A 26,225-nucleotide genomic window follows, 5' to 3' on the forward strand; every position below is an offset into this window, starting at 1 on the left:
TAGCGGTCGAATGCAATTTTGACGTAGGTCTGTTGCGAGCCTGTTTACAGGGTCCCGTATAATGGGTTCCTAAGACACATCGGGCAGCAATACTCGTTAGGTCCGTGTCCACCGCTCAACGAGGTTCCGTGGTTCACGACAAGGCCGACTAGGTCAGGTATACGTTGGTACCTGATCGCTGACCCTTGCTGACCTCGCCTAAAACCCAATAAATAGTTCCCCCGCTGTTGTTATTGCGATTCTCGTTTTTTAACTCTATCTCTGGCTGACAGAATGAACTTTACGTCGTGTCTGCGAGCATGGATAGAATTTATTCACGAACCTTGATATTTCTTAGTACTTAGACATCTCCCAATTCTGTCAGCGTCACGCTGCAAGGGAATAAGTAAAGTGGCAAACAGTAGAAAATTCAATGGTTAGCATGGTCGTTCTCGATCTGAATACTGAACCAATGAAATTGATATCTCCATGAATACTGAACTCTCCAAGCTGTCATCCGCAGACACCGTCGAATGAAAGCAGGCCGACGCATCGCGTGAATTAACGTTAGAACCGGCTATCTAACTAGATTGATCGACAAATGTTGATAGCATCGGGACGACGACGAGGACAGTGCCAGAAGGCACCGAGACACAATGAGCAATAGAAGAAACATTCTCCCGGCTTGACCTCACGCACAACGTGTCAGTTAGTCACCCAAACGCTCTTGTATTCCCTCCAATGTATTCATGCGTGTTTGCGCACGTACTCCTACCAACACATCAGCGCCACCCTCCCCTTTAGATCGCACGTGTGCGTATGCCGCGCGGTACGTGTCTTTAAATCGTTCCTATCGTCGACGATCGTCGTCTAGAAGCAACGCCGGTTTTCCATGGGTTCGCGCGCCACTTGCCGTGGGAGTATTTATGGGGGAAAGTCCATTATTATCGGGCATCGCGATGCAAAAATAGTCGCGGAGCACGCGTGGTTGCTAAACGCCGTGTCGCGTGTCTGTTGAACCCTCTAAATGGTATTGGTGTTCACACGACAGATCAACCGGTTGGTCGAGTTGTTTATTCCTTCCGGTTGATTGTTTCAAAACCAACGATATCGTTTAATTGTTTTATCCCTGCGTCGCAGATGTGAATTACAAGATGAAACTTTTGATACTCTTGTAATTGTTAATTATTCGCAAAAATTTATCTGGTTCTTTAGTTACTGTGAACAATAGTTTAGAGTATTCTGACTGCTCTAACTAGACTGGCCCTAATACTTGACGTGTTAAAAGGCATACGTACGTATAACTGCTGTGTCATGTGTCCTTGTTTCTTGCAGCTCGGCCCGATCTGCTCCGTTTTTCATTTTGCAAATAATCGTCGCATCACGATCGCGTCATTAGCGCACATGAATTCTGCGCTTTTACATTTCTAATTAGAAACTGAATTGTAAGAACGCATTTTACGGATCTTTCACGTCACCGTGTAACTTGGCTTAGAATCCATTTTACCATCCGAATACCATTATACTTTCCATTAGGATATTGTACCGTTAATGTGGTTTTAATGTAATTTTTAATAACAAACCATTGAAATTGCAGCAGGAACGCTTTTGAAAATCAAAATCTGAGTTTTATGGATTTATCGATAAAACAAAAATAAAAGTCTATAAAAAAGAGAGAAATAAATGTAAAATGTCAACCCGGGAAGTAAACTTATGCATGTTTACGAAAAACCAGGTTTCTTATTATAGTTTATCACTTTGTTCGTGGGAAGCAACGGACACCCACGAAAATAAATATCAACGATATTTTAAGTTAACGATGCAAGAATCGACCTAGCTGCACAGAATGAGCCGATGTGGTGCCAAGAGCGATCATTCTTTTCCCATCGGGAGAAGAGTATGAAAATCATTTACACTTATTATGTAAACCGTCTTGTTTATCACGTAAACGCCGCGCCTCGCTGATTCTACATGCCAGACCGCGTTGCCGCGTATGCGTCATTTTGATCGCGGGTATAAGATCCTCGATAACACTGTCTAACAAAGTGCAACTTTTTTTTTCACGTTCCGACCGGCGCGTGCGATTGTACATTTTGATGAGCCCATCGCAAACCTGAACGCAAACTTACTTTCTGATCGAAGTTCCCGGCTTTTACTTTTGAAAACTTGTTTTCGAATACTTGGAAGCTTCTAACAGGCTCTAACAAAGAAAACGACTCTATTGATTCTACTTAATTAGCTGTTTATAATATTATAAGTATCGACAAATGTTTAAACAAGAATCTTCTTGAATATATTTTATAGAATAAAGGTTCGCTGCAAAATGTAACTACACTTACCTCGTCTGTACGGCGTCCTATCTAAAGATTACAAAGTAAATATTTTCGATTAGAAGGCTTTCATTTATTGTTCATTTGTTGTTGGAACGTCTTCAACTGTTTTTAGAACCTAGTCAATATTAACACGTGAAACTTAATGAAAGTGAGTATTGTATTTTTGTATAGACTATACAACTGTCGTAAACGGTAATTGTCGAACAATATTTGGATTGAAAACTTTTGAAAGGAAGCCGTATAAATAAGATCGAGTGTGCAACTGTATTTTTCCAATTAAATGAAAAATATCTGAAAGAAATTATTAAACAAACGATGGACATATTGAAATATTTATAGAAACGTATATACCGGTGTATTCTTTAGAATCTGTAGAATCGTTTCGTGTAAGAAATATTCGTATGGCTGTTACAGTTACAGCGGGAGAAATTCATAAAAGCAAACCGTATTTCAAAATTGGAAAACGGAATTTACATTCGCGTCGAGCATATGAAACCCCGCCGAAATGAATACATATTGGTTTTCAAAACGAAGGGAAGGTAAAAATTTGTTGGACAGGATATCCAGGACCACCGGATTCGAAAATATCCTGCGTGTGGATACCACGTTCAGCGCACGCATAATGCTGGTCGTAAGGTCTTAATGGGATGTAGGTCAAGCTACAATGATGGGTGGAATTCATCGACGTTCCCTGTCTGTGTAAACTCGCGAATAACCGAAACCTTGAAAAATCGACGTTCACTAGTCGCCGTTGTTGCATTTTTGCTGTCTGGGAAAAACACTTTAAAAGGTAACACTCGTCAGCTGCTCGTTAAATCATAAATCGCGCCGGGCCGGTTAAGAAACTGGCCCTGATGGTTGCTGATCTTCGGAATAAATCAATTACTTTTGTCCAAACTAATGACGCTTTATATGGTCCGTGCGAAGGTTGCGCGCATAAGTGATCGACAATTACACATACAGGCTAGATTGAGTCATCGGGATTATTAACTGTCACTAGTTCTTCTGGCTATTGACCCTAGGGCAATGTAGGGTAAATACATTTGTAAAATCGACAATTCTTTCATAAATGGAACGACGCGACATTCCTATGTTGCTCTACATAAGGTAAAAGTACCTGTTATGGATTAACACCGGTTTGTGATCCTCTTTGAGTAGTACGAACGATAGAATATAGAAATAGATGGAGCATACGCAAGGAAATGTAAAAATTCGGATCATATTTTTTAACATTCTTCTTTATAAATCACACAAGCACTGTGATGTAACAAACAGCTGTAGAAAGAACATGTTTATGTATCTCACACGGGAACCTGATATAGAAACGATGTTGTACAACAGGTACATCAAAAACATCAATCTATCGAATAGTAGTATAAATATTCAACAATGTTCAGTTGCAATAAAAATAATGATGATTTTCTATCCCGTACAAAGAGTTCCATAATGGCTAATTTTACCTTCTAAGTTTTTTTTCGCTGACATAAGGAAATTTGAGTCTTCTCTGAATAAACTGAAAATAGCCGTAAAGAAAACAAGCGTATCGGGTTTAGTTTTTCTTTGCTTGAACAAAGGGCCGCAGTGTGTACTTGCATAGGTTCGAACGAATGGAGATCACATGGTTTACCGAACGGCGTTTCAATTTGAATTTCCCGTTTGGAATTTCCAATATGTCAATCGCCATACAATTCAAAACCGTCGGATGGTTCAGCATTGTCAGGCTGATAAGAAATGATCCGGAAAAAACAAACCTGCAGGATTTGATTTCTCTCTGTCTCAGAGGAACAAAAGGGGTGATCGTTTACAGCTAAACGTAGAGGGGTGGGGTTGCATATGTTCTCATGAATCAGAGGACTGCAGGACGGTAAGTCTCGTTGCATCGTGTTCCCAGGATCAATCTGGGATCCCGATCAAGAATCGGGCTCGTGCGAATTATGGAAAATCGGGGGGTACCGTTACGAAAACAATATGCAAAGGATCAAGTGCCGGCGATTCGGAACACGGGGCGGATTATTGAACTCTCTGTCATTATTCCCACTTCTCTTTCCGACCACCTGTCTGTCTCGCTCCCTCTGGCTCCGCAGTTGGCAGCGTGGCTCGAAAATCTTGGGTTCCTGGCCACACGCGTGTCCACCTTCGTGCGGGGCTCGCACAAAGAACACTCATTCGCATTATTGCAGAAAATAATGCGGCCCGCCCTGACCATGAGGCGCACGAGTAGAATTGCATGTAGGGTGTGCACGCAGCCGTGATGCACACTAATAGGCACACACACCCGCCTGTATCGTTACCTTTGTGTACGCATGTAAGTGAAATAGAGAAAGAGAGAGAGGAAGACAGACAATAAGAGAGAGAGAGAGAGAGAGAGAGAGAGAGAGAATGAGAGGGAAAGAGCACGTTCACCAACACGCGGCGATGGGTTCCCACAATCAGTACACAATCGGTCTACGACAGTGACATACACGGTGAACCGGGAAGTAAAAAATGAATTGTCGGGGCCCGGTTTTCCTTTAAATCGACCAATGGATGTCCGCGGTAGAAACCGACCCGATATGCGGGCAAAGTGGAGCGAGAATACTTCAGATATGAAGTAAAACGAAACGGTTTCTGTTCGAGCGCTGCTTCAATGGTTGAATTGTTCCTTGAGTCCACATGGATTTTAAAAACATACTTTGTCGGAGCTCCACGGAGAGCAATATGTAATTGCTTTTTTAACAGTTAACTGCGACGACTCGTGCATGTTGGCACGACCTTACTGGTAGGTAGTGCGGCAATTTTTTAAATGTTTAAAAAAAAAAATATTTTCAATTCTTTAAATGTTTTAAGAAAGAGAATAATTTTAATTGTTTAATAATGCACAGAAAATTGTCCGTTTTAACGAGCTAGTTCGTAGCTCGGAAATATCAAAGAATGAAAATTCATAGAATTATCGTCGTCGATAATTGTTCGAGGCGACTCCGTTTGGAGAAAACTATGCGCTGACCCGGACTGTCGAAGGCAGGACATAAAGGATATCGCGAGAAATGGAATTCCTCGCGTGTCATTCGGTAGTTATGCGAGGAATTCGTATCACGAAAAGTGTACGAGGGATGGGGGACCGTTGGACGGTTACTCGCGCGTCACCCTGTATGCACAGGTACGGAGCCGCACACGTGTGTAGCCCGTGTTACGCACACGCACGTAATGCCTTACGCACACGGCCAACCGTAAACCTCCAGTCTTTCAGTTCATGTCGGGACCGCGTAGAGTGTGGACTCCCCGGTTTCTGAAATCCCGGTTCGGCTGTCGCGACAGAAACTCACGATTTTTTTTCTGGCATTTCAGTTGCAATTTAATATTTTCACAATTTTTTTTTTTTTTTCGTCATACGCGTCGATCGACGAAAATTGTTATCTCGGTGGCAACCTCGATAATGCTGGCGTACGTTATTGGATACGTTTACTTCTACGCGGAGATGCTCCGATTCGAACTGCAAATGCGCGTGCATCCGGCCGGATATAAGCTTGCGAAGTTCATGCTGTGAGACGCGGGAAAAAGGAAGTGGTAGACACCCCTGCAGCGTCGCAGGGCGTTTGCGGAAGGCCGAATCCAATCTTGTTGATAGATCGAATTAGAAGATTGCGAGTCGATCGACGAGAAACGCAAAGCCGCCCTTGACGCTCTTACGGTTGACCTGTTCAAGGTAAAATCCCCGTTTTCCTTGCAATCGATACTGATTTACATGAAGCTCTCCGATGTTAACAAATTTTAATTAACGCTACGGCGGACGGGCTGTTTCCGCCTCGAAATATCAGTCTCGCTCGAGGCGGGCTGGCCATTATTCCGCAACAATGAAACCGATAATGAATAACGATTCGAGCCAGCCCTCCGAGCCGAGGGGAGCGTTCAGCGTTCACCGCGGGTTTCAGTTCCATTAAACAGTTTAGCTGTTCGATTTGCCGAACTGACCGGGGATGAAACGCGATACTGCGAGAGAGGCCCCATTGTCGGACGCGGCAAGTCCTCCGCGGGTCTTAAACTTTCAAATCCTCGAATGAGGGAATTCGAAAAAAGAGACATCGCGTATTCGTCGATAAGGTGACGATCTAACAACTGATAGAGATAGGAAAAAACCGAGAAAAACGATCGTTTACAATCAGAGGAAAGAACGCAACGTCCGGCGTCCACGGCGGAACGAAAAAGGCCTCGCGAAGCCGGGCGCATCCGGAGATACGTCGAGAAGTGAAAGTGCATTTTGCAAGATGACTGTAACCATGGATAATGGCGAGTGCAGCCGCCACCGACGCCCCAGTGCGTCCGTAACAATCGGCGAGGGCAACGACAAACTGACGTCCATTTTTTCGGCTCCCTCGTGCTCTTCATCGTCTATGTCGTATTTACTGTGACACGTTCACCAGCCATGCATCGTCCGGAAACGGTCTTGCCAGCGACATGGAAGAAGCTATGTGCAATTGTAATTGTGATCAACCGAATGAACGTCAAGTGTAAACACAGTGACCCCGCGACCGCGTTCGTCATCGGCGTTCATCAATAATTCATGAGGCTGACTTTCCACCGACACCGAGAAAAACGGGATCGTCGAATTGGTTATGAGCGTGCCAGCTACAAGGTCACCGGAGCCACCCTACGAGAAGGAAGAGGAAGAGGAAGTAAAGGGGCCGCGACCCTTCGAGCAACCAGCGCGACTAGTAGGATTTAATTGCGACCACGTGGATCTCTGAACAACATGGAGACTATACTGAATTGTAATCAATCGACAGAACATTTTTCGAATATCTTTCAATGTTGAATGACGCGGTATCGTTTCTAAAGATCGCTTCGATTGGCTGACACGTCTTTGAACAATTTACCTGCTCGATAGTATTATCGTTGGTAAACAAAGCCTCCGCGTGTCTTTTTCTTCTTCTCTTTTCGTTCGAGGTCTCTCTTTAGCTTCTCGAAGCGAGTTAAAAGTGCTTCTTCCTATCATTTAACTTTAACCGGATGATCAAAGACGGCGATAGATTTCCTTCTTTTCTCTGTCGAGTGCGTTGGTAAAGATAGGGTCTCCTGAGATCTGTTACTCATCCGGGACTTTTTTATCTCTGTGTCCTGCAGACCTGAACCTATGGAACAAAAGCATTAGCCAGCGATGGAGGAAGCTGAGGAGGAGGTGTTCCGTGCAGGAGACTTCCGAGCCGCAAGAGGCATTGATACAAGGCGGGACGACCCAAGGAGTTATCCAAGCGGTAAGATCCAGTCCGGCTAGCAGAGAATCTTCACCAGCCGCGAAGAGCCTTCAAGATGGTAATTCGCCGAAAAAGCTGCTACAGACTAGTTCTTTAAGACTGCCAGGTAAGACTCAGACTACCAACGACAAAATACAGGCAGAAGTTAAGATGATCCGTGTTATCGAACCTTGACCAATTTTCCAGGCACTACCAAGGGAATAGCGGATATTCAGAATGTCCTCCGGAGCAAGTTCAGCAAGATAAACGCCGGTATAAGGAAGAGGAAGGCTCTGAGCGTGACCGAGGTGTTCTCGCAGAAGGACAGCGCGTCGAACTTCTACGTACCCAGCCCGCTGACCTCGTCATCCAGCCAGAACTTCGATGGGGACTATGACTCCAGCGAGCCGACATCTTTGCCTCCGTACCCGTTCCACGACAACCTGGAGACCCTGGCGGAGGGTAGCGTGCCAAATTCTCCGAACTGCAACAGTCCTTTGACCAGCAGCAACAAGACGTTCACTTACTCACAGAACAGCAGCAGCTACGACTCGCCTGTCCTCAGCCACGATCACAGCCACAAGGACATCTACGAGAACGTAGTGTACGCCGGCAGCTCATCGCCCGGTTGCTTCCCTAGGTCCAGGGGTATACTGCAGCGCAGCAACTCCGAGAACCGTGACGCTGTCAGAAATCACGATCACTCCTACGAGAACGTACGCTATCAACGAGGTCACAGATCGGAAGTGACGTCAGCCGTCACTAGCCCACAATCGGACAGACATCTGGCGAGAAGCAACTCCGAAACGAGGGATCATCATTCTTACGAAAATGTCCACTTCCAGAAGAACGGGAAGGGCCGGAATCAGTCCGAGCCAGCGTTCGACGAGATTCATATACCAAGGGTGACACCCAGAAAGAGGCTGACGGACTTCAAAGTCGGCGGACAGGTGAGCAATTACTCGAACGGGTCTGGATCTGGCAGCGCGGGCAAAGAGGACGGCCCGTCTAGTTTGGGCGCTGAGAAGAGTCCTGGGAAAAAAACTACGAGGAGATTGAATAGCAGAAGCGTCGCCAACATTCCTAGTTCTTCCGGTTCCGGTTTGAAGACTTGGCAAGTAAGTCAGTCGATTTGAATTTGGACTCGCGTCAACCCGGAAGAACGTTTAACGCATTAAATTTTCAAATTTGCAAGAGAACATACCGAACCCAAGAGTAATGACATAACCTGACATTTATGTGAGAAATAATTCTTGCAAAACTTTTGATCTATATCTTGTTTCTCGATAACCGTCCGCGTTGGAATAGTAAAAACAGCTCTCAAAGTTCGGGATAGAAATAGTTTCTAATATCTTTTGAAGCAATGCGTGTAGCAATGAAAATTTCTTTCAATCATGTAACTTTGAATCACAAATGCAAAACTTTCTAGTTTTGCGAAATTATTAAATGTCAATATATTTTAAAATGCATAATATTCTTTTATCTCGTGCAAGGAAGAACTTGAGGCTTATAAAAGTTGATGTAAATTTTTCCGAGATCGGAAGTACAGGACATTTTTTCTGTACATTTTCTTTCGCATGTAATCAAATTTGGGATCGGTACGAGTCCTTGTTAATCTATTGTTGTATGATGGGAATGATTTTGACGCAGGCAACAGCTAAATGATATCGAAGATATATTTGATACGACGTTGTTTCTAAATTATTGTTTGACGTATTATTAGCTTGCAACTTTTGGTTCATGCCTAAATAAACTATAATAAGAAACCAATGTATGGGATAATGTTTTGTAGAGTAGTTGGTAGATAGTTAATCAGAATCAAACGATTTCCTGTGAGTATATGGGAAGATGTATTGAAAAATGGAGCTCTGTGTAAGTTGAAATGAAACGTAGTTATTCTAGTGAGCATAGTTACAGAGAAGCTTTCATTTGTCTTAAGATAGTCCTCGAATATTTGTAGATAATGAACATGAAAGATTTGGTTTGCGATAATTGATGATCGAGTCCTCTACATGTTTCTTTGCAGGGTACACAAGACACGGACGAAGGCCTGAATACCGACTCGGAACTCGAAGATATCGACGAAGCTGGCGAGGGTGAAGAGTCGAGATTCTGCACCCTGCCAAGGCCAGGCAAGGGTGGCGCGTCATTCACGATATTGACTGCCAGATTCTATAAGGGTCCTGGGCATAAAGGACTCGGATTTAGTATCGTTGGCGGTACCGACAGTCCCCGAGGTACCATGGGGATTTACGTGAAGACGGTCTTCCCTAATGGGCAGGCTGCTGATCTCGGCACTGTGAAAGAAGGTATGGCTAATCCCACTGCATCGTCGAGCATTGATTTCATCGAACACCGATTCACCCATAAAATTTGTCTGCAGGGGACGAAATTTTATCGATAAATTCGAAACCTCTTCACGGGATGACGCACGCCGAAGCAATCGCCGAGTTCAAGTCCGTGAAAGCTGGCGACGTGGTTTTACACGTTGGTCGCCGAGTGAACAAAAAGAAAAGGGACTCCTTGACCCTGCCACCTGTAGCTCCTCCAGCGCCTCGTCAACAAGTCCAGTGAACGATAGATCGTTTGCTTCCACATTCCTCGCGAAGGCGTGCTACAATTCTCCAGCGAAGGTGCGCTAAACTCTCGGCTTTAGCAAGTGCAATGGCATGTGCTCCGCAGATGCTATCCACCTGCGAGCAATATCGTTTATTATTGCTGGCAATAATAAGAGCGGGACTACGTTGGCATTGCGCCGCAACAAGTTGGCTTCAACGGGTTGTTTTCGATTAGTACGGTGATGTTTCCAGTTCAGAGTCGTATCATTTATACGCGTGTTCGTTTTCAAATGTTTCAAGATGCCGAGGAGGTTGTTTGGTTTTCCGTTGCAACGATTTTCGCATTCGTTGAGCACCGCTCTTGTTTCGAAGGTGACGGAGAAATTTGCCGATCAAGGCTCAGTGCCAATGCGTTACACATGCATTTACAGTGTAATCGTAATCCAATCAATTTGATGTTCGAAATTCGATAAGTAACATATTGTTATCGTTGCGGTGAGCGTTTCGAATCCGTGTGTCTCGATAGCATAGTCGATCGCGATGGCTCGACGCTTCAATTTCACTGAAGTTTCTCTATCTAGTAGCGATTTCAATGTTTGGGCAGAGACGAGGTGAGCGTTACGAGCAGCTATAAACGGATCAAAATTCGATGTAATCCTATAATCTGGTATGTGTATTCGTAATCGATGTACCGCTGTATTTATCGATAACTCTTAATCGTTCTTTCCAATAATATTCGAAGCCACTATGTATTAGCGTAAACGGATCGCTCCAAGAATCCGAAATTTCGTACTCCTTTCTCGTATATCGACTTTTAATGAAAGATGTATTTTTCGAAACGATAATCGAATTTTTGTAGACTGCTCCTCGAGAGAATAACTTATATTTTAATAAACGATCGCGACATCGTATCGAAATGAAACGGACGCGGATGAGGAACGATCGGAGACCTCTACTGTAGTTTAGAAACTAAACAGATTTATTTTTGTAAAACAAGGATTGAACGAATGAAAGGAAACACGCGAGCGAGTTATCAAACTGTATCTAGATGATCGATCGTGGCGAATGGACGAAGCTCTGCAATGGCCTGATCGAAATGGGAGACGTGCGACGCGGCCGGCTGAAATTCTCCGCGTTGCCGCGAGTGAGAAACGAATTATTTTTTAATTACCGTATAGAATTTAACAATGATCGCCCAAAGATGAAGTCCAAAAAATATTTTTACTACGAGACGATTGCGACAGGATGAGAAAGACGATGAAACAGTGCATATCTATAATAGAACTATATATTTTGACGGAACGAGCGAGATGCATTTAATTTAAGGCGAGAAATGTTATTAGTATCTAGTCCATGTGTAATATTTCATTTCTAGATAAAGTCTTCAATCCACTCGATCCTTTTTGTTTATTTTATAGCGATATTATCAGAGGAAAGAAAACAAGAAAACGCATATATATATATATATATACATAATTATATATTTCTTATATCAATTTTTAAAGGCATTAAAGCAGCCAACGTAATAAGCGATTAATCATTAAATTAGACTTAAGGTGTCGTGTTTCCGCAACCTGAGCGGAGAAATTAATTCTAACAACGAGACACGTTTTCTTTTTCGTTTCCGAGCCGCCGAATCACGCTCGCGACATTTCTTTACCCTTTTATCCTCCAACGAGGAGTAGGCATCGCGGACGAAGAACGCGTATGCAGCAACTTTCTTTGTCTTCCATGGATCGAAGCGACGGTAATTAAGTTAGAATTAATCACTCCAGGTTGAGAACGCGCTTCAATCGGCGCGAGAACAACCAAGATTCATCAAAAGGGATAGGGAGTAAGAGAGCGAGAGAGTGAGAGGGAGAGAGAAGGGGGAGGGGACCGGACGAACGAAGTTGATCGAACTATTGTCTTTTTGGCTTTATTGATTCATCTTCCACGTTACGACGATGTTACAATGATTGGCGATTACAAAGATTCCTCTGTAAAACTCTATTTTCTCGAACAATTTGTCCACGGTTTTCATCGGAAGGAACTTAATTTGATCTGTTTGCGCTGATTCGACCAGGGATCCGGGTCGATCGTGTTCGACCAGCAAGTTGATTCTGTCCGATTGGAGACAACCAGCGATCTATGATATCGCGATACAATCTTTCTGTATGTGCGCGGTAGATTCATACCTCCCCCAAAAACGAATAGTACGGAGACTCCATCGACAACGTTCACACGCGCGGTATTTCGCTGGCGAGCGAGCGAGCGCGACGTAATCTCGCCGTACGCATACGAACGACTCGATAATGTTACTGTATTTTCTACTTGCTATGCGGGCTCGAATGCAAATAAATAGATCGTATAATGGAGCCGCGAGTCCCCCGACCTATGGAACGCATTGATCACATCCTTCCCAATCGACAGCAGCTTTTTTCTTCACACGGGAAACAGTCGTTGCAGAAGATCCAACGTTTCCAGTTAACGGAACGAGACGGTCCGCATCGAACGAAAGAGGCTACGTATCGACGAGAAAAGAGGCGATCACAATTGCGAGAGATCATTTTGTCGGAGCTGATGCGAGCACACACAGACACCTCACCTAGCCTCCTTGAAACGCATAAACGACGATTCTTAAGCTGTCGAACGCACGCGATAATCTGTCGTTGGATGAATTCCATATCGTACTGCTTCAATCGTCATAGTTGATCCGATGACGTCAGTGAAAAGATCTATGTTTAGGTGTCTGTTCGGGAACTTCTTACAACGATAGATTGCTACGCGTTCGAGTAGCATCACACCTTGCGATTCTCCTGGTTAGTTGAATCATTCGATAAATAATAGTCGGGAATTAATAGCAGGGAGAAAGATACAGAAAAAAGATAATAGATATAAACCTTCCTAGCTCATCATGGTAATACAGTCTACGTGCAGTACCCTAAACTACAAACATTAGAAATTCCAACCTCGACCGATCGCGTCGAACCGGAGAAACGAGCATTCTCAGATCTCATTTACGTGTTGGTGGATGTTGTACGCTCTGCCGCCTCGTCTGGACTCTTTCGGCACCACGGCAAGGCGATCGGAGGCGATGTCCTGGACATTCCTGTCGTCCGAGCTCTTCTCGGCGAGTAATTCTGTGGGTTTCGCGTAAACGAATGTCGTCTCGGCTCCGATCGATCGACCGATCGTCGCCGATCCTTTCAGGACATTGTCTTGGGCGCTGAGAAGCTGTTTGAACCGCTCGTCGTTTCTCTTCTCCTGGTCCCAATTGGTGCGGGCGGATCTTGCGGGCGCATCGGCACGCTGCTGGCTGGCCGGTTGGTTGACGTTCTTGCTGGTCAGGTTCAACTTTGGGTTCAAGTTCAGACCTAACCATTGGGTGAACAGAGCTATACCTTGTTCGGCGCTGGCAGTCACAACTTCTATCAACTTGTCTGTATTCAGGGAGTCTTCTTCTTCTCCGTTTTCAGCAGGCTCTATGGTCTCTGTTATGCTGCGAGAGAAATTGATTCGATGAGAGCATCCATTATACAATATTGTATAGTGTAGCTAGATCCACTAAAATCTTTACGACTAAACTTGCTTCCCCATATTTTTGAACTTACTACAGATATCCCTGTACTATGTTTTTAAAATCAATATTCAAAATTAGGGTAACCGCACTACAATACGAAGCAACATTATTTGATTGTGTAGGTCGTATCATATTTACCAGCGGAACTTTGAAATTTGTTAGAATTTAAAATCCATTTGGTCCGTGATGTATTAAATATGTTTTAAAATTTTGTGATTTGATTGAATACGTATTAATATGCGATACTTTTGATGCTAGTAAAATATAATACATAATAGTAAAAATGTAACAGATACTATAATTCGCACGACACTGAAGGAGTGAAGCGTGCGTTTAGAATTTTATGCTAAAATTAGAAGAAACAATGAACGATATAAGAACGATATCGTTATAAACGGAAGGAGAGGTACGTTTCTCCGTGATTGCGGTGTTAGGCATGAAATCAAATACGGATTACGCACGGATCGCATAACGTTTTCAGGTTCGTACTCACGCGGAGACTTCGATTTGCCGCACCACTTGATTGAAATTGAAGCATCCCATGTGGTAGGTGGCTTGCGGTGTGCCCAACAATGCGGGCTCGATCACCAGACAGCCGTCATAACCAGCGTCGGCTTGTTTTATCGACGTAAATTTCGCACATATTTGCGCCAGGTCCGATAGTAAGTTCATGCATGTCGGCTTGTTAGCTGCGTCGGCTGCGAACCATTCAAATCGATCACTTTGGCAAAATGTGCTTTAACGCGAATTTAGCAGCGCGATACGTCAATCAAGCCAGGTCATATCGCACTGTTGACTTACAGTTTCTGTATCCAATGAAGCGAGGACCGGACGCAAAATATGACATCCGGAAGTTTTTTCAATAATTACCTATTTCTGTTTAGAAATTTTACTGTAGTTCATTTAGCGTCAACTCTAAACACTAGAACTTCGCTATAGTTGCAAAGATTGTTGTATTGTATTCTTGCATAGTACGTCAATAATCCGTTCAATTGTCTCCGATAAGTACACTGCTTTATGCATTTACGACAAAAATGAGTAAGAGTATTACAAAAGAGTAAATACGGATGAAAATAGATTCTTGCTTAATTCCTGTTTATCGCGAGATGTTAAGATATTAATAAGATATCTTTATAATGTAAATGAAAGACCATTATTCGGAAATCATCGCTTTGACAAGTTTGGCAGTTCTGGTGTCAATATTAGCACGTAAGTGAAGGGCGCGATAGGGTAATGAAACATTGACTATCCCTCACCAATCTTAATGGTAGCATTGTGCACGGGATTGTCGCCGTAGCTCAAGTTCAACGAAACGTTTTGCTCCTTCTGCTTGACGTTGATGCAGGCAGGTCCGCCTAGGTCAATCGTCGCCGTCAGGTTCAGGTCGACGCAGCAAAGACAATTGGAGGTTTGGCAAAGGCATTGGGACTCCGCTGTGGTGGATCTCCCAACGGCATCGGGTAGGTCCCACGAGAGCAGCGTTTCTGTTCAGGGAAGAGATAACAGACGCTCCAGAGAAACTTACAAAGAGAAATTGGAACAAAACGAAAGTCGTCGATCGAAAGTCAATGAAAAAAATCGCTGTGCTTTCCATCGATCGCGCCGTCGACGTTTTCGAAGTTTTCTCCCCTGACACCGTTTTCTCAAATTCGCGATAGCCATGGGACGCGAACGCGGCGCGAAGTGTGTCAAGCTCGTCAATCCGCGTCACGAAGACTCTGCGTACTTTCTCGCCTTACTAGGACGTAGTCACGATCGACGTCTCCGAATTCAAGCCCCAAAGCGCGATAAACTCGAAAGAAAACCTGGCAATCAATTAAATCTGACGTGTATACCATGGCGGAAGCAGCGATCAACGGCACGTACGCGTAGTCACGCTAAGAATCGTAACACCATCCACAAAAGGTCGCAGGATTGGCATGCTAGGAGGAACGCGTTTGTTTACCCCGAGGTGTCTTGACACTGTCAGCGACCACTGGAAGGCGGTCGACAATTAGCGAACCGACGAAAAATCACACGGAACGTTTACACGGGAACATAACTGGTCTCCTCACCGAGAAATCCAGCCGAAGACACCGTGACGACAGCGGTGGTCAGCAGCACCAAGATCGTGAACCTCGCAGCCATCGCGTCTATCCTCTTGGGATCGTGTCGACGTTGTGTTTCTTCTGGCGTGATTAATTATTCGGGGACGCGTCGGAGTCCTCGCGGCAACCGATTCGACGGAACGCGGGGCGCAGAAGTCACCGCGACAGAACTGTCAAAAGAAGGATACACGCGTTCCTGAGGCTGGAGATCCTGCCCAGCAAGGAAGAAGCTTAAATCTGGGCACAAAGCCGGGCGCGGGTCTCGGATCGGCGATCGGTCGGCAGTCGGCACGAAAACTGGCGACAGGATTGGCCACCGCGACGATGAGGTGCCACGCCATTGGCCGAGGTGCGGAGGTAACAACGGGCAAGGAACCTCATCTGGGTGACCGGGTGACCTCCTTCGGCAACCTGGTACCAAGAGAGGACTTACGCCACCATCCCATCTGTGGTCTCGGGCCAACGCTGAAAAAAAGAGCCTGCGTTCTTCTTTTTCGGTACGAACGATGACTACCGTTTACTGCCCGCCAGGAAAAGCATTTCCTTTTTCTCGATTTCCTCGACGATTTTCATTGGCCAAACGATCCCGCATGTTTCTCGCCATCGGCGGTGAACATTCGGGTCGGGTAAAAGTGAAAATTTCTGTACGCGTGCTGGTGAGCCGGTGTTTCGAAAAACGGGACTCAAGGGTGTTAATGTCGGACTGCCATGCTGTCGACCAACTCTTTTTTTTTTCTCGCGCTTCGAAGTCCGAGCCACGCAGAACGTCGCGTCGCGTTTATGACGCATAATAACAGTAATATTGGCGTCGGAAATCGATGCTCGGCAATGATTAGATACCGCCGATAGCATAAAACTGTTTCCGCGTTTCCATCGTTCTCCGGCAATTATATTTTCATCGCGTTATCCGACCAAGCGTGCGTTCAAATAGTACCTTCGCTTTTTCCAGGTCGATCTTGACAGTGGAACGAAAACGTCCAACGAAAGGGGAAGGAGTACGCTGCGGGTTGGACGAAGAAAATCGGTTACAGTTACTCCTGTACACGTCAAAGTTCCAATTCTTTTGACGTGATTGGTATCGTCGTCGCGACGATGATAAACAACATCTCGATGCATTATTTCCACGGTGCAGGGTGCGTGGAACGCGGAAGAATATATAAAACCCTTCGATCGATCCATCGTATTCATTTTTACATCATTTCACCTCATGCATATTCATCGTGGTTGTTTGCGCACAAAATAAACTTTGTCTACGTAAAAAAAAAAATAAATGCAAAGCTATGTACTGTAATAAATGTTGAACACACCTGCATATATATATGTATATTTTCTATTTTATATTTCCTACATTCTTTTTTCTATTTTATATTCTCTATATATTTTATATTTCGAAAAAGTCAATGAATGAAGTTTAATGGAATTGCGTTGATTTCTGACATTGTTATTATATAAATCCAAAAACGACAGTATAATTAAAGATGCCGTCACATCTATTCGTGACATATTTAGAGAGTATGTTTCGAGTTCAAGAAAATGGCCGAGGTTCTGCGTTACAGAACTTTCGAACATCGTCGCGATAACATTTTACTCAGTTGTTCAATAATTTCATTAAATTATAAATGACAGGCGTGGTATAATTTTTATAAGTATGTGCTTACTTTRTCACTAAATAATACAGACTTATCCTCGAAGATACTTCAAAGTTCCTAACRTAAAAACAGTTTAAAAAAARACAAGGCAATTTACGAAATGATGATACATATGTAAAAATAATTGGCTTACTAATTTTTAACTTATGCATTCAGAAAGTCTATATTAGAACATAACTGACATTCGACTTTATATATAAAACACCATAATATCGGCATTTCGCTACATTATAAAGATAGAAATTGTTTACGCAATTTATCGTAAACAAGTACTAAATGCTTCGCAGCTTTCTTGGTAACAGAAACATGTAATTAACATTGTTTCGCAAAAATAGAAGCTCACCTCATTGAGAAATATTCTCGTAACTAAAAAAGCAAACAATTATCTACTATTTTGTAAATAACGCATGTTAACGTAATGTTGAAGGAGAAATGATCTGTTTGCTTCGGTAAAAACTTGTTTCCCTTTATCTTGACCCACTTCTTCGTTATTTACCTAGCCCCGGCAGTTTAGATTCCCAAAGATCATGTTGCCGGAAAATACGTATAAATTGGTGGAGCCGTGACAATAATTATTCGAAGTAACTTAGCCCTTTGACGTTCGTGTTCCATTGTAGAATCGTTATGTCGACGAACAAGTGTTGACCAAGGCAAACCACTCCTGACTACTACTTTCTTCGACCCACTAACCGGAGAAAGACCCCTCCTCGATTACCAAAACACCGTTCCGCTTGGAGATGTTAAGGATATTCATCTCGCGTGTGTGTGTGTTTGACGCGCAGATTAGTCGCAAATCGATCGAGATTCGCAAATCGGTTGATCGATCAACAACGCACTGTGTCTGTTTTCTCAAATTGTTGGCCAGAATTCATAACTTTGGACCAAACATTTTGAATATTTTATAGATGGTAGAGGAACTACTAGACAATGGCTACAAAGTAATAATAACGAAATTACAAAATAATGTTATTTCGACATTTTTATTCGAAAGTATAACGAAAATCGCAGTTTTCCATTGCTTTTCACGCAAAACTGAGAGAATTCTAAAGATTTCGATATCTTTTAATATCTGCAGCTTCATTCTGTTAATCAACATCGACACATTTTGCAAATTGTAATGTTGCCGACGTTTTTGGATAAGGGATCACTGTGCGACGACGTTCCAAGCGTCGAACCTAGTTCGACCGCTGTATACGGAACCGAACCGACGACCAGTTTGAAGGTCGGTGAAATGTCTGGACGTTAATTGTAACGTGTAAAAGCGAACTGCACGTTCGATGAATGAAGAATTTCCGTCTCGCTCATTATGGATGCACCGTGCGGACACCTTTCTTTCGTTATAATTTATAGCGGTAGAAATTGCGCTGTTCGAAGTGGGGCCGGTGATTAGAACGCGCGGCTATTGGGGTTTGTGTGCTGGGCGTGTGCAAACTTGTATACACGAATCTACGGTATCGTTCACGGCTAAAAATACACCGATGTAACGAAAAGCAGTGCACGAGCACAGAAAATAATAATAAAGAGATACGCATTTTGTGAAATCTTCTAATAACTGTTAATGTAATCCATGGCAATTGTAGCGTATCTTGTAGTTTATCGCGTTAATCAGCAAACATTAGCAATGATAAATGGATCATAGATTTTATGAATTTATGGTAAAAATACGTAGCTGAAATATAAAATTGTGAAATTATAAAAAGGATTCGACAATATTATATTAATAATATTTTCAAATTATTAAAATTGTTAAAAGAACAATTTATCTTTATTTAATTCTTGTTTTTTATAAACGGTCTCAACATCTTTATTTCTGTCAATAATGTTAAAATATATTGAAGTAGCTGAAATAGCGATTTTAAAAAAGGTTTGTTTTTACGAATGATTATTATATAAAACAGCTCCACAGACTGCCTCAAATAGAACAAACATTAAAATAGCCTGACTAATTATGTCATGTAATTCCGTTTCATTAAATTATCGGCTTCTGTGTATCAAAATCTTCACTGAGAGACTACAGGATATCTTTTAGCAAAAGAAACAAAAATAACACAACGCGATAATTTTAGACTATTAATTATAATATTACATCTTTTTAGATAACGACGAAGTTTCTATCTCGTCAAACGAATGATCGCGAACTCGCGAGCGGTAGCATAAGTAGTACGAATAGAAAATCGGTCCATCGAAACTTCTAGCTGAATGTGAATGTCGAGCTAAACAGGAACCTCGGGCACACTCTTTTTGCCACGTCCGCGCTTTACCCTCTATCACGGTTAGTTAATAATTCAGCTTGATTTGTCTTGTCCGACAACGGACTCTTTGCTTCTAAACCAGAAGTCACGTCACGCAAACATGTAATCAATGTGGCAAAATAATGAATACTTGTTAGCGAGGATGATACGATCGATCATTGGCGTTCTCCGTCCCTTTCATCGGAACTCGGAATCACGATGTCCCGGACTGAGCCATATTCGTGTTGTTCGAGAGTAAATCGTTCATTGAGGGCCAAGCTGGCACCGGTTGATCCGGATGTATACCGTGACACCATCATCGGGTCAACGAGGCAACGAAAACTTCCCCGGAACTTTCGTCGTCGAAACGACGACGTTCAACGTTCGGAGTCTGGATCACCTGGGCTACCTCTACTGGTGGGGAATCATCGTCTCATTTACCTAGAGTGTATTAGAATGCTTAATAATCGGAACGTCGAGTGAGGTAGGTGGTGGTGGCTTGACCGACTTTTAAAGAAACCTTTGGGGGGAGTTGGGCGGCAACTTCAGTTAGACATTGGCCTCCGTAAGACGAAGAGTCGGAAAAAAGAGCGGAAGGGTGCGACGAGGAGAGACGTTTTTTTTCCGAAGGATCGCTCGGCTTCTAACATTTTTACCTTGGATTTCGTCCGTCGACGCACAGGTGAGCCTACGTCGTTACTCTAACACCTTGACAGTCTCCTCTTTTCTTTGCGGACACTTCTGTTTGAACCCATGACGTAATATTTTCATCAATTTCCGGGTATCTCGAACTCTTCTTAATTCCAAATTAAATTACCATGCACGAATTGAAACGTTCTGCCTCACCCAGTAATCTTTTGTCGGCACGCTCTGGACGATCGAAAACTGTCCGAAAAGAGAGATTTGATATAGTTCGTCTCATTATCTCGTTGTCACAATCATAATACGATGGATCAAACAAACATACCGTGGTGTACCGTTCCCCGTTCTAACCTCATGATCACGAGCACGAAGACAATAGGAAGCATGTGCATCCGCAAACGCATGTGCTTCCTTAGTCGAGTCACCAAAGTACCAGCTGAACAACGCGCAACTCGTCTTTGACCGTGACCGGGATTTAGGTCAACCGGTCGCCGACTGACGAGAGCTTCCAGACCTTGTGCGAGCCGGTGCGAATTCTCAGCTCGAAACCCGAGGTTACTGTAGAGATCGTTTCTCCCGCGTGTTTCTCTCTCTCTTTCTTTCTTCCTTTCCTTCTCCCCTCTCTCTCTCTTTCCTCTCTTTCTCTCCCTGCTCGAAATGATTGCTCTCCACGCGAACAGGCAACCGTGTCTCACCCTTCGCGATACGTTATCGTTAACGAGCGTAACACGTGGTCGTATTGTTCACACCGTTTCCCTGCATCCGGTAGTCCCGCGCGACACGCTTCGCGGTTCCGTTAGCTTTCCTGTCAAGCAATTCGTGAGTGTCTCGGGCTCCTCTTCCTTGGACAGCCGCTTCGGACCAGAACAAATCTTGTGAAAATTTTTAGGTTGAAACTTCTATAAGACCACTGCTTTTCTCGGTCAAACGTTTCTTAAGTACGTTGATTATTCGAGTTAGCCAGAAGACAGGAACATGATAGAACAGTCGCGTGGTTAAAGTGTTAGGATTAGGGTCTTAGTAATTATTACAAGTTATAGTGTTGGTTCGTATACATATTTCCGCGTGTAACGTGATTTTATATAGGTGGTTCTAATAATCGAAATTTTGTTGTAAATACCAAAGTTTTTACTGACGGAAACGGTAATAATATTGTCTCAGCAAGAAAAGAATCCTCTACTTTTAATTCCAAAAATCAATCACTGTACTTGCTGCGTACTTTACGTAACATTTGTGTTTCTTGCTAAGCAAGTTAATTGATAAATCAGAATATCCAGAAACTTTAACATAATCAGAGTAATTTAAATAAAGAATGCATCCTTTTGAACTCTTTATCCCTAACAATATTTACATTTCTTGAATAGATATTACATATATATTCGGTTTCCTGTTGGAGCACGGTCAAAATTGGCGAGAACGTCTCATTGAGGTTGCGCATAGCGAAACAACTGGTACGGAAGCCGTTCCGACGCATAGAATATCAATGCGTCCCGATTCAACGTCATTCCTTTGAACCGCACCGAAATCGCAGAATATAGAAAACCGTGGAACATCGATAGCACGGTCGCTCGACGTTTGCGGGCTTTCCATGAGAATGATGGGCCCACGTGTTCCCGCATATAGATCAGTCACGGGTAACATTCATCGCATTCTTGATTTTTATGTTGCAGAGGGAACAAAAAGATGCGACTGTCGGTGGTTTTCGAGCTGTTGCTGATCCTGCTGTTGATCGCGTTCGCTGCCTACGGCAGAGTTATCGGTAATACGACTTTTCATACTTGCTTTTATCAATTTCTCCGCTGAAAGGGAAGTAAAGGTAATAAGTATGTTAGTGTATCGGTGCTGGAGACTCACTGCGGATGACATACTGTGGAATGTAGAAGGTTTCTTCACGCTTCGTGGCCTAAAGAGTCAATTATCTGTGCAACGTTCAATCAACTTTCATATTTTCTTACGTAAAAGAATGTAAATATTACTTAGTATCTAATTTGCGCATATTAGATCGATACGAGCGCGATTTCGATCAAATTGCATGGAGTTAACCTTACAGATGTTCTGGCAAATTATTCTCTGTTTATTTGGTGAATATAATTTTAATTGAATGAATTTCATGTGCGTTGGATGTGTTTAACGTTTTGACGTTAATTACGAAGGTTATTCCAGTCCTATGAGTCGAAACAAAAGTGTGGTCTCTCGTCATCGGTATTTAAGCTTTCAAATAAGAAACTCTTCTCTTAAGAAACTATTAGAAAAAAGTATCGATCATTCTGATGGAAACGGTACGACAAAATGCTAATGAATTTGAAATCCGTAGTGATTTTCAATAATTGTACAATGGTGTGCTTTGTTGCTATGTTGTGATGAGTCTAAAATTATTCACATCACCATATGTATGGAAAATGCTTCTAGAATCCTTAATTCTTGCTTTGTTTTAATCAATCAATAGGATTTATCATTCTAATCAATACCGCTGATATCACTGAAATGTTGAACATGAAATACAATATTGAGGGATTTTTTTTCGTAGATCGTAATCAGACCGAGCAGCGAGCCATCACCAACAATGGTTCCAAGCAGAGCAACGTTGGTATATCGACGCTGTCGTTGAAACAAGCGACCGATAACGTCAACAGATACTGTACTTGCAACGAGAACATATGCAACTGTTGCCGGGACTTCCATATACCATTAGTGCAGCTGCAGGGACCAGGTAATTAATCTGTGACTTAATTGAAGGTATTAGAACGCGGACGTTAGAAAGTATAACAGCTGAGATAACGAGATAATGCATTCATGACGCGTCATGCTTGGTTTCCTAACTGTGTTCGCGAAATAACTAATTACATACATGAAATGGATTCTTTGTTTTTAGGATGCGCATCCTTGCAGTATCTCCAAGGGGACAACTTGGCGGTGCAACTTAGCTTCGGTGACAACATTTTGACGAGCACTATCGTAAACGGTAAGTATCTTTGTTGAAGTATACTATGCTATAACAGACTGAGGACCTTTGTGTAAAATATAATTTTTCTTTATCAATTGCAACGAATAGATTTCAAATAGAATTTTCATTAATAATTTTAGCATGCCGAAAATAATATATAAGTATTTTTTGCATGAAAATTATGGTCTAGTAATTAACATTCATCTAGAATTTCTTTAATATAGATTTGTTTACTTAAATTAAACTATTAATCATTTAGCTTGTAATAACGAGCCAAATCGCGATGAAGATTTCAAACAAAATTCATTTGATATGTATATGTTATTCATTTCTTTCGATCTAGCATTCTCTTATCAATGTTTAACTACAAAAGAAAATACAATGACGCAATTGATAGAAACCTTCTTTTCCTTCTAGGAAATTACAAAGCTTCAAAAGAAATGATAAGACGTTTTAAAATATCAAGAATTTCTTCCAGATCTTTCCACTAGACCCTCTGTCATTAGATCCGTTCTCCGCGTCAATAAAAAGAGTGTTAACTGTTAAGCGGTTCTCCCGACTCCCCCTCGGAATTTGAGAAACACATTTCGACTTTCACCAATCTTTCGCGTACAAAAGCAAACAGCCCATTTTACCGGTCGGTGGTCTACAGTTCCGAAAAAATAAATTTCTCCTCGATGTATAAGCACCGGGCGCTTGGCGTCGCGTCAGAACAAAGTTATTCATAACACATAGGCGTCGCCTGGCCGCGGCCGTTGCGAACGCGTGCTAAGGTGAAAGTTTCGCATACATTAAATGATCCCACAAAGGAATGCGTTTTCTAAAAGGTTAGATCTGTGCAACTAATAACGGCGCCGACCTAATTTACAGGGAAGAGCCCGAAACCCGTCTGCGTCCCGTTACCTGGAGGATTCACAAAATTCTGCGGTAGGATCTACTCCATCCAACGCGAAGCCAAGAATCATTTCAAGGCATGTCTTGGATTGGAGCTGCAGTCGTCGACGGAACTGGAAGCTAGTTTGCGTGTCAGCTGCTTTAGGTAATCAATTTCATTTTTACAAAATTGACAGAAAGACTACAATCAGAGGCATGTTTATTCGAATGGTTTTATAAAAACGTGACTTATACCATCATTACCGTAACCCACTCGTTCCTGATGAGCCACTTCAGCCGTAACAAGCAAATCAAATATTTGACAACAGACACAACACTTTTCGAACATAAACGATTTTTAAATTATTAGCCTTAAACCAGCAGAGATACAATACTATTAAAATGGTCGAACTGAAATATATCATTAAAAATAATTTCTGTTATAGGTTTGGTCCTGATGGCCTAAAACTGCGCCCGGCAGAGCCACTGCCAGTGATCGAAACAGAAACGGCAGAAGAAGACGATGACGACGACTTCTTCGGTCTCGGTTCCGATGAAGATGATGACGACGACGATGATGACGACGATGTCAGTGACCCTTCGCAGGTTTCTCCTTTGACCAATTCTGTACCGAATTCGTCAGCCGAAGATGAGGACGACGAGGAGGATGACGACGATGTCCTTGGATTCGGAGCTTTGTTGGACATCATCACCGGGGATGATGAAACTACAACGAAGAAGCCGAAGGTCACCACAGCTGCACCTCTTCTTCAATTCACGATTCCGCTTCTGACAAAACCTACACCCGCAGCACCCTTAGACACTGACCAAGTACTAACCGTTGGAGATAGCGCAGGGGACAGCAGCGAAGACAACCTGTACATTCCAGTCCAGAATGTTCAGATACAGGACACCGACGCGGAAGACTCCGACGAGTTCACCGTTACCGAACCAGTGAACCTTTCCGAAGAGATTGTCACGGAGGCGTCGAACAAAGTGGTAGTGTTCGCGAAACCCGGAAAATTTCCATCGAAGAAGGTGACAGTACCAGAAACGAACAAAAAGCCGAGTCTCACTAGCACCAGTATCAACGCGATCGAGAACGAGACCGATCAGAAGAAGAAACCGGTGAAAGGAAGCGATGACGACGACGACGACGATGACGATATCTTGGACGATGACGATGACGACGAAGAACTCTTGGGTGCTGATGACGATGAGAAAGACAGCGAGGATGAAGATGAATACGAAGACGAGAAAGAGGAAGGATCTCAGCAAGAGAACGAAGAGGACGAGGACGAGAAAGCTGAGGACCTGGAGGATCTAGATGACGATGACGACGAGGCGGAGGACGCTGTGATCAGTGCTCTCGTTTACGACGATAAGGAAGACGTGAAGAAGAGAAAGGTGAAGAAAACTCACGAGTCCTCTGAAGCAGAGGACGATGATTACGAACTTGGCCTCAGCGGACTTTTGGCGAGGAGTAGGCACTCGAGAAGCGGTCGGCAGAGCAAGGTCATAAGGCATTGAGTTCACGACTGTCATGCCAGTGATTCGATAATTCAAACCCAATTGATCGGTCGATTTGACAGAATCCTCGTCATGGAGGAACTTTGTCAAACAAATGGGTCATTGTTGGCTAGATTAAGAAATATTGGAGACTGATGAATTCTTTCTTTTCTTTTGGTAAATGAGATTATCGATGAGTACGGAGAGAACGTTCAAAAGATTAATACAAAGACGGGAATCGAACATTATCAGACGGTTGCGAATATCGTCCGTAACCCTGGCCATATCGGATTGCTCGATTAGTATATATATTTTATATTTAAGACATGCACGTATTTATATGTACTTATTTAATTAATTTATTGAAACTGTAATTAAACGAATTTAATAAAAGTGTACTTTCGCAGAGTTTATTGTTTTCATTTTGTAATTATAATTATTTCTATAGAGAATAGTAGTTTTTGCTCAAGAAAAATGAATTAAAATTAAAGTAACTGATCAGATATCCAAATATTGAAAAGATAGTACATGCAATGATATAATTAGCACTAAGTTAAGATAATTTACCCACGACACATTCTGCGATGTCATTACTGCAAGTTTTTGAAGTACTCTTACAAGGTAACTATGATCTGCGTGCTGTTTACTGTA

General features: G+C 42.9%; 3 protein-coding genes across 6 annotated transcripts in view; 2 read left to right on the forward strand and 1 right to left on the reverse strand.

Moving 5' to 3' along the window:
- LOC144476109 (uncharacterized) overlaps positions 1–11,474 on the forward strand; it is a 34,853-nt gene extending 23,379 nt beyond the window's left edge. For all 4 annotated transcript variants that reach the window (XM_078192706.1, XM_078192704.1, XM_078192705.1 and 1 more), the window contains 4 exons: positions 7,410–7,646; positions 7,727–8,637; positions 9,546–9,828; positions 9,903–11,474. In XM_078192706.1, coding sequence (XP_078048832.1) covers positions 7,410–7,646; positions 7,727–8,637; positions 9,546–9,828; positions 9,903–10,093 — 1,622 coding nt within the window. In that variant the 3' untranslated portion in view covers positions 10,094–11,474. The remainder of the gene's footprint in view (positions 1–7,409; positions 7,647–7,726; positions 8,638–9,545; positions 9,829–9,902) is intronic.
- Positions 11,475–12,888: 1,414 nt separating this feature from the next.
- On the reverse strand, positions 12,889–15,766 carry LOC144476175 (uncharacterized). The gene is made up of 4 exons (XM_078192823.1): positions 15,694–15,766; positions 14,896–15,123; positions 14,133–14,337; positions 12,889–13,558 (listed from the first exon to the last, which is right to left on the reverse strand). Exons 1-4 carry the CDS (start codon positions 15,764–15,766, stop codon positions 13,066–13,068), a joined length of 999 nt encoding a protein of 332 aa, XP_078048949.1. The 3' UTR covers positions 12,889–13,065.
- Positions 15,767–20,062: 4,296 nt separating this feature from the next.
- On the forward strand, positions 20,063–25,973 carry LOC144476013 (uncharacterized). The gene is given in 7 exon segments (XM_078192521.1): positions 20,063–20,224; positions 20,226–20,301; positions 21,921–22,007; positions 22,776–22,958; positions 23,121–23,210; positions 24,063–24,231; positions 24,512–25,973. Coding segments are annotated over 7 exon segments (1,851 nt in total). The 3' UTR covers positions 25,596–25,973.
- The last annotated feature ends 252 nt before the right edge of the window (positions 25,974–26,225 follow it).

Source organism: Augochlora pura, chromosome 10, assembly GCF_028453695.1.
Source record: "Augochlora pura isolate Apur16 chromosome 10, APUR_v2.2.1, whole genome shotgun sequence".
Taxonomy (NCBI): domain Eukaryota; kingdom Metazoa; phylum Arthropoda; class Insecta; order Hymenoptera; family Halictidae; genus Augochlora; species Augochlora pura.

Coding starts and splice junctions, on each gene's coding strand:
- LOC144476175 (XM_078192823.1), bottom strand. CDS start 15,766: ATGGCTGCGAGGTTCACGATCTTGGTGCTGCTGACCACCGCTGTCGTC. Junction 14,338..14,895: donor CAATGCTACCATTAAGATTG/GTGAGGGATAGT, acceptor AATGGTTCGCAG/CCGACGCAGCTAACAAGCCG. Junction 13,559..14,132: donor CGGCAAATCGAAGTCTCCGC/GTGAGTACGAAC, acceptor TTTCTCTCGCAG/CATAACAGAGACCATAGAGC.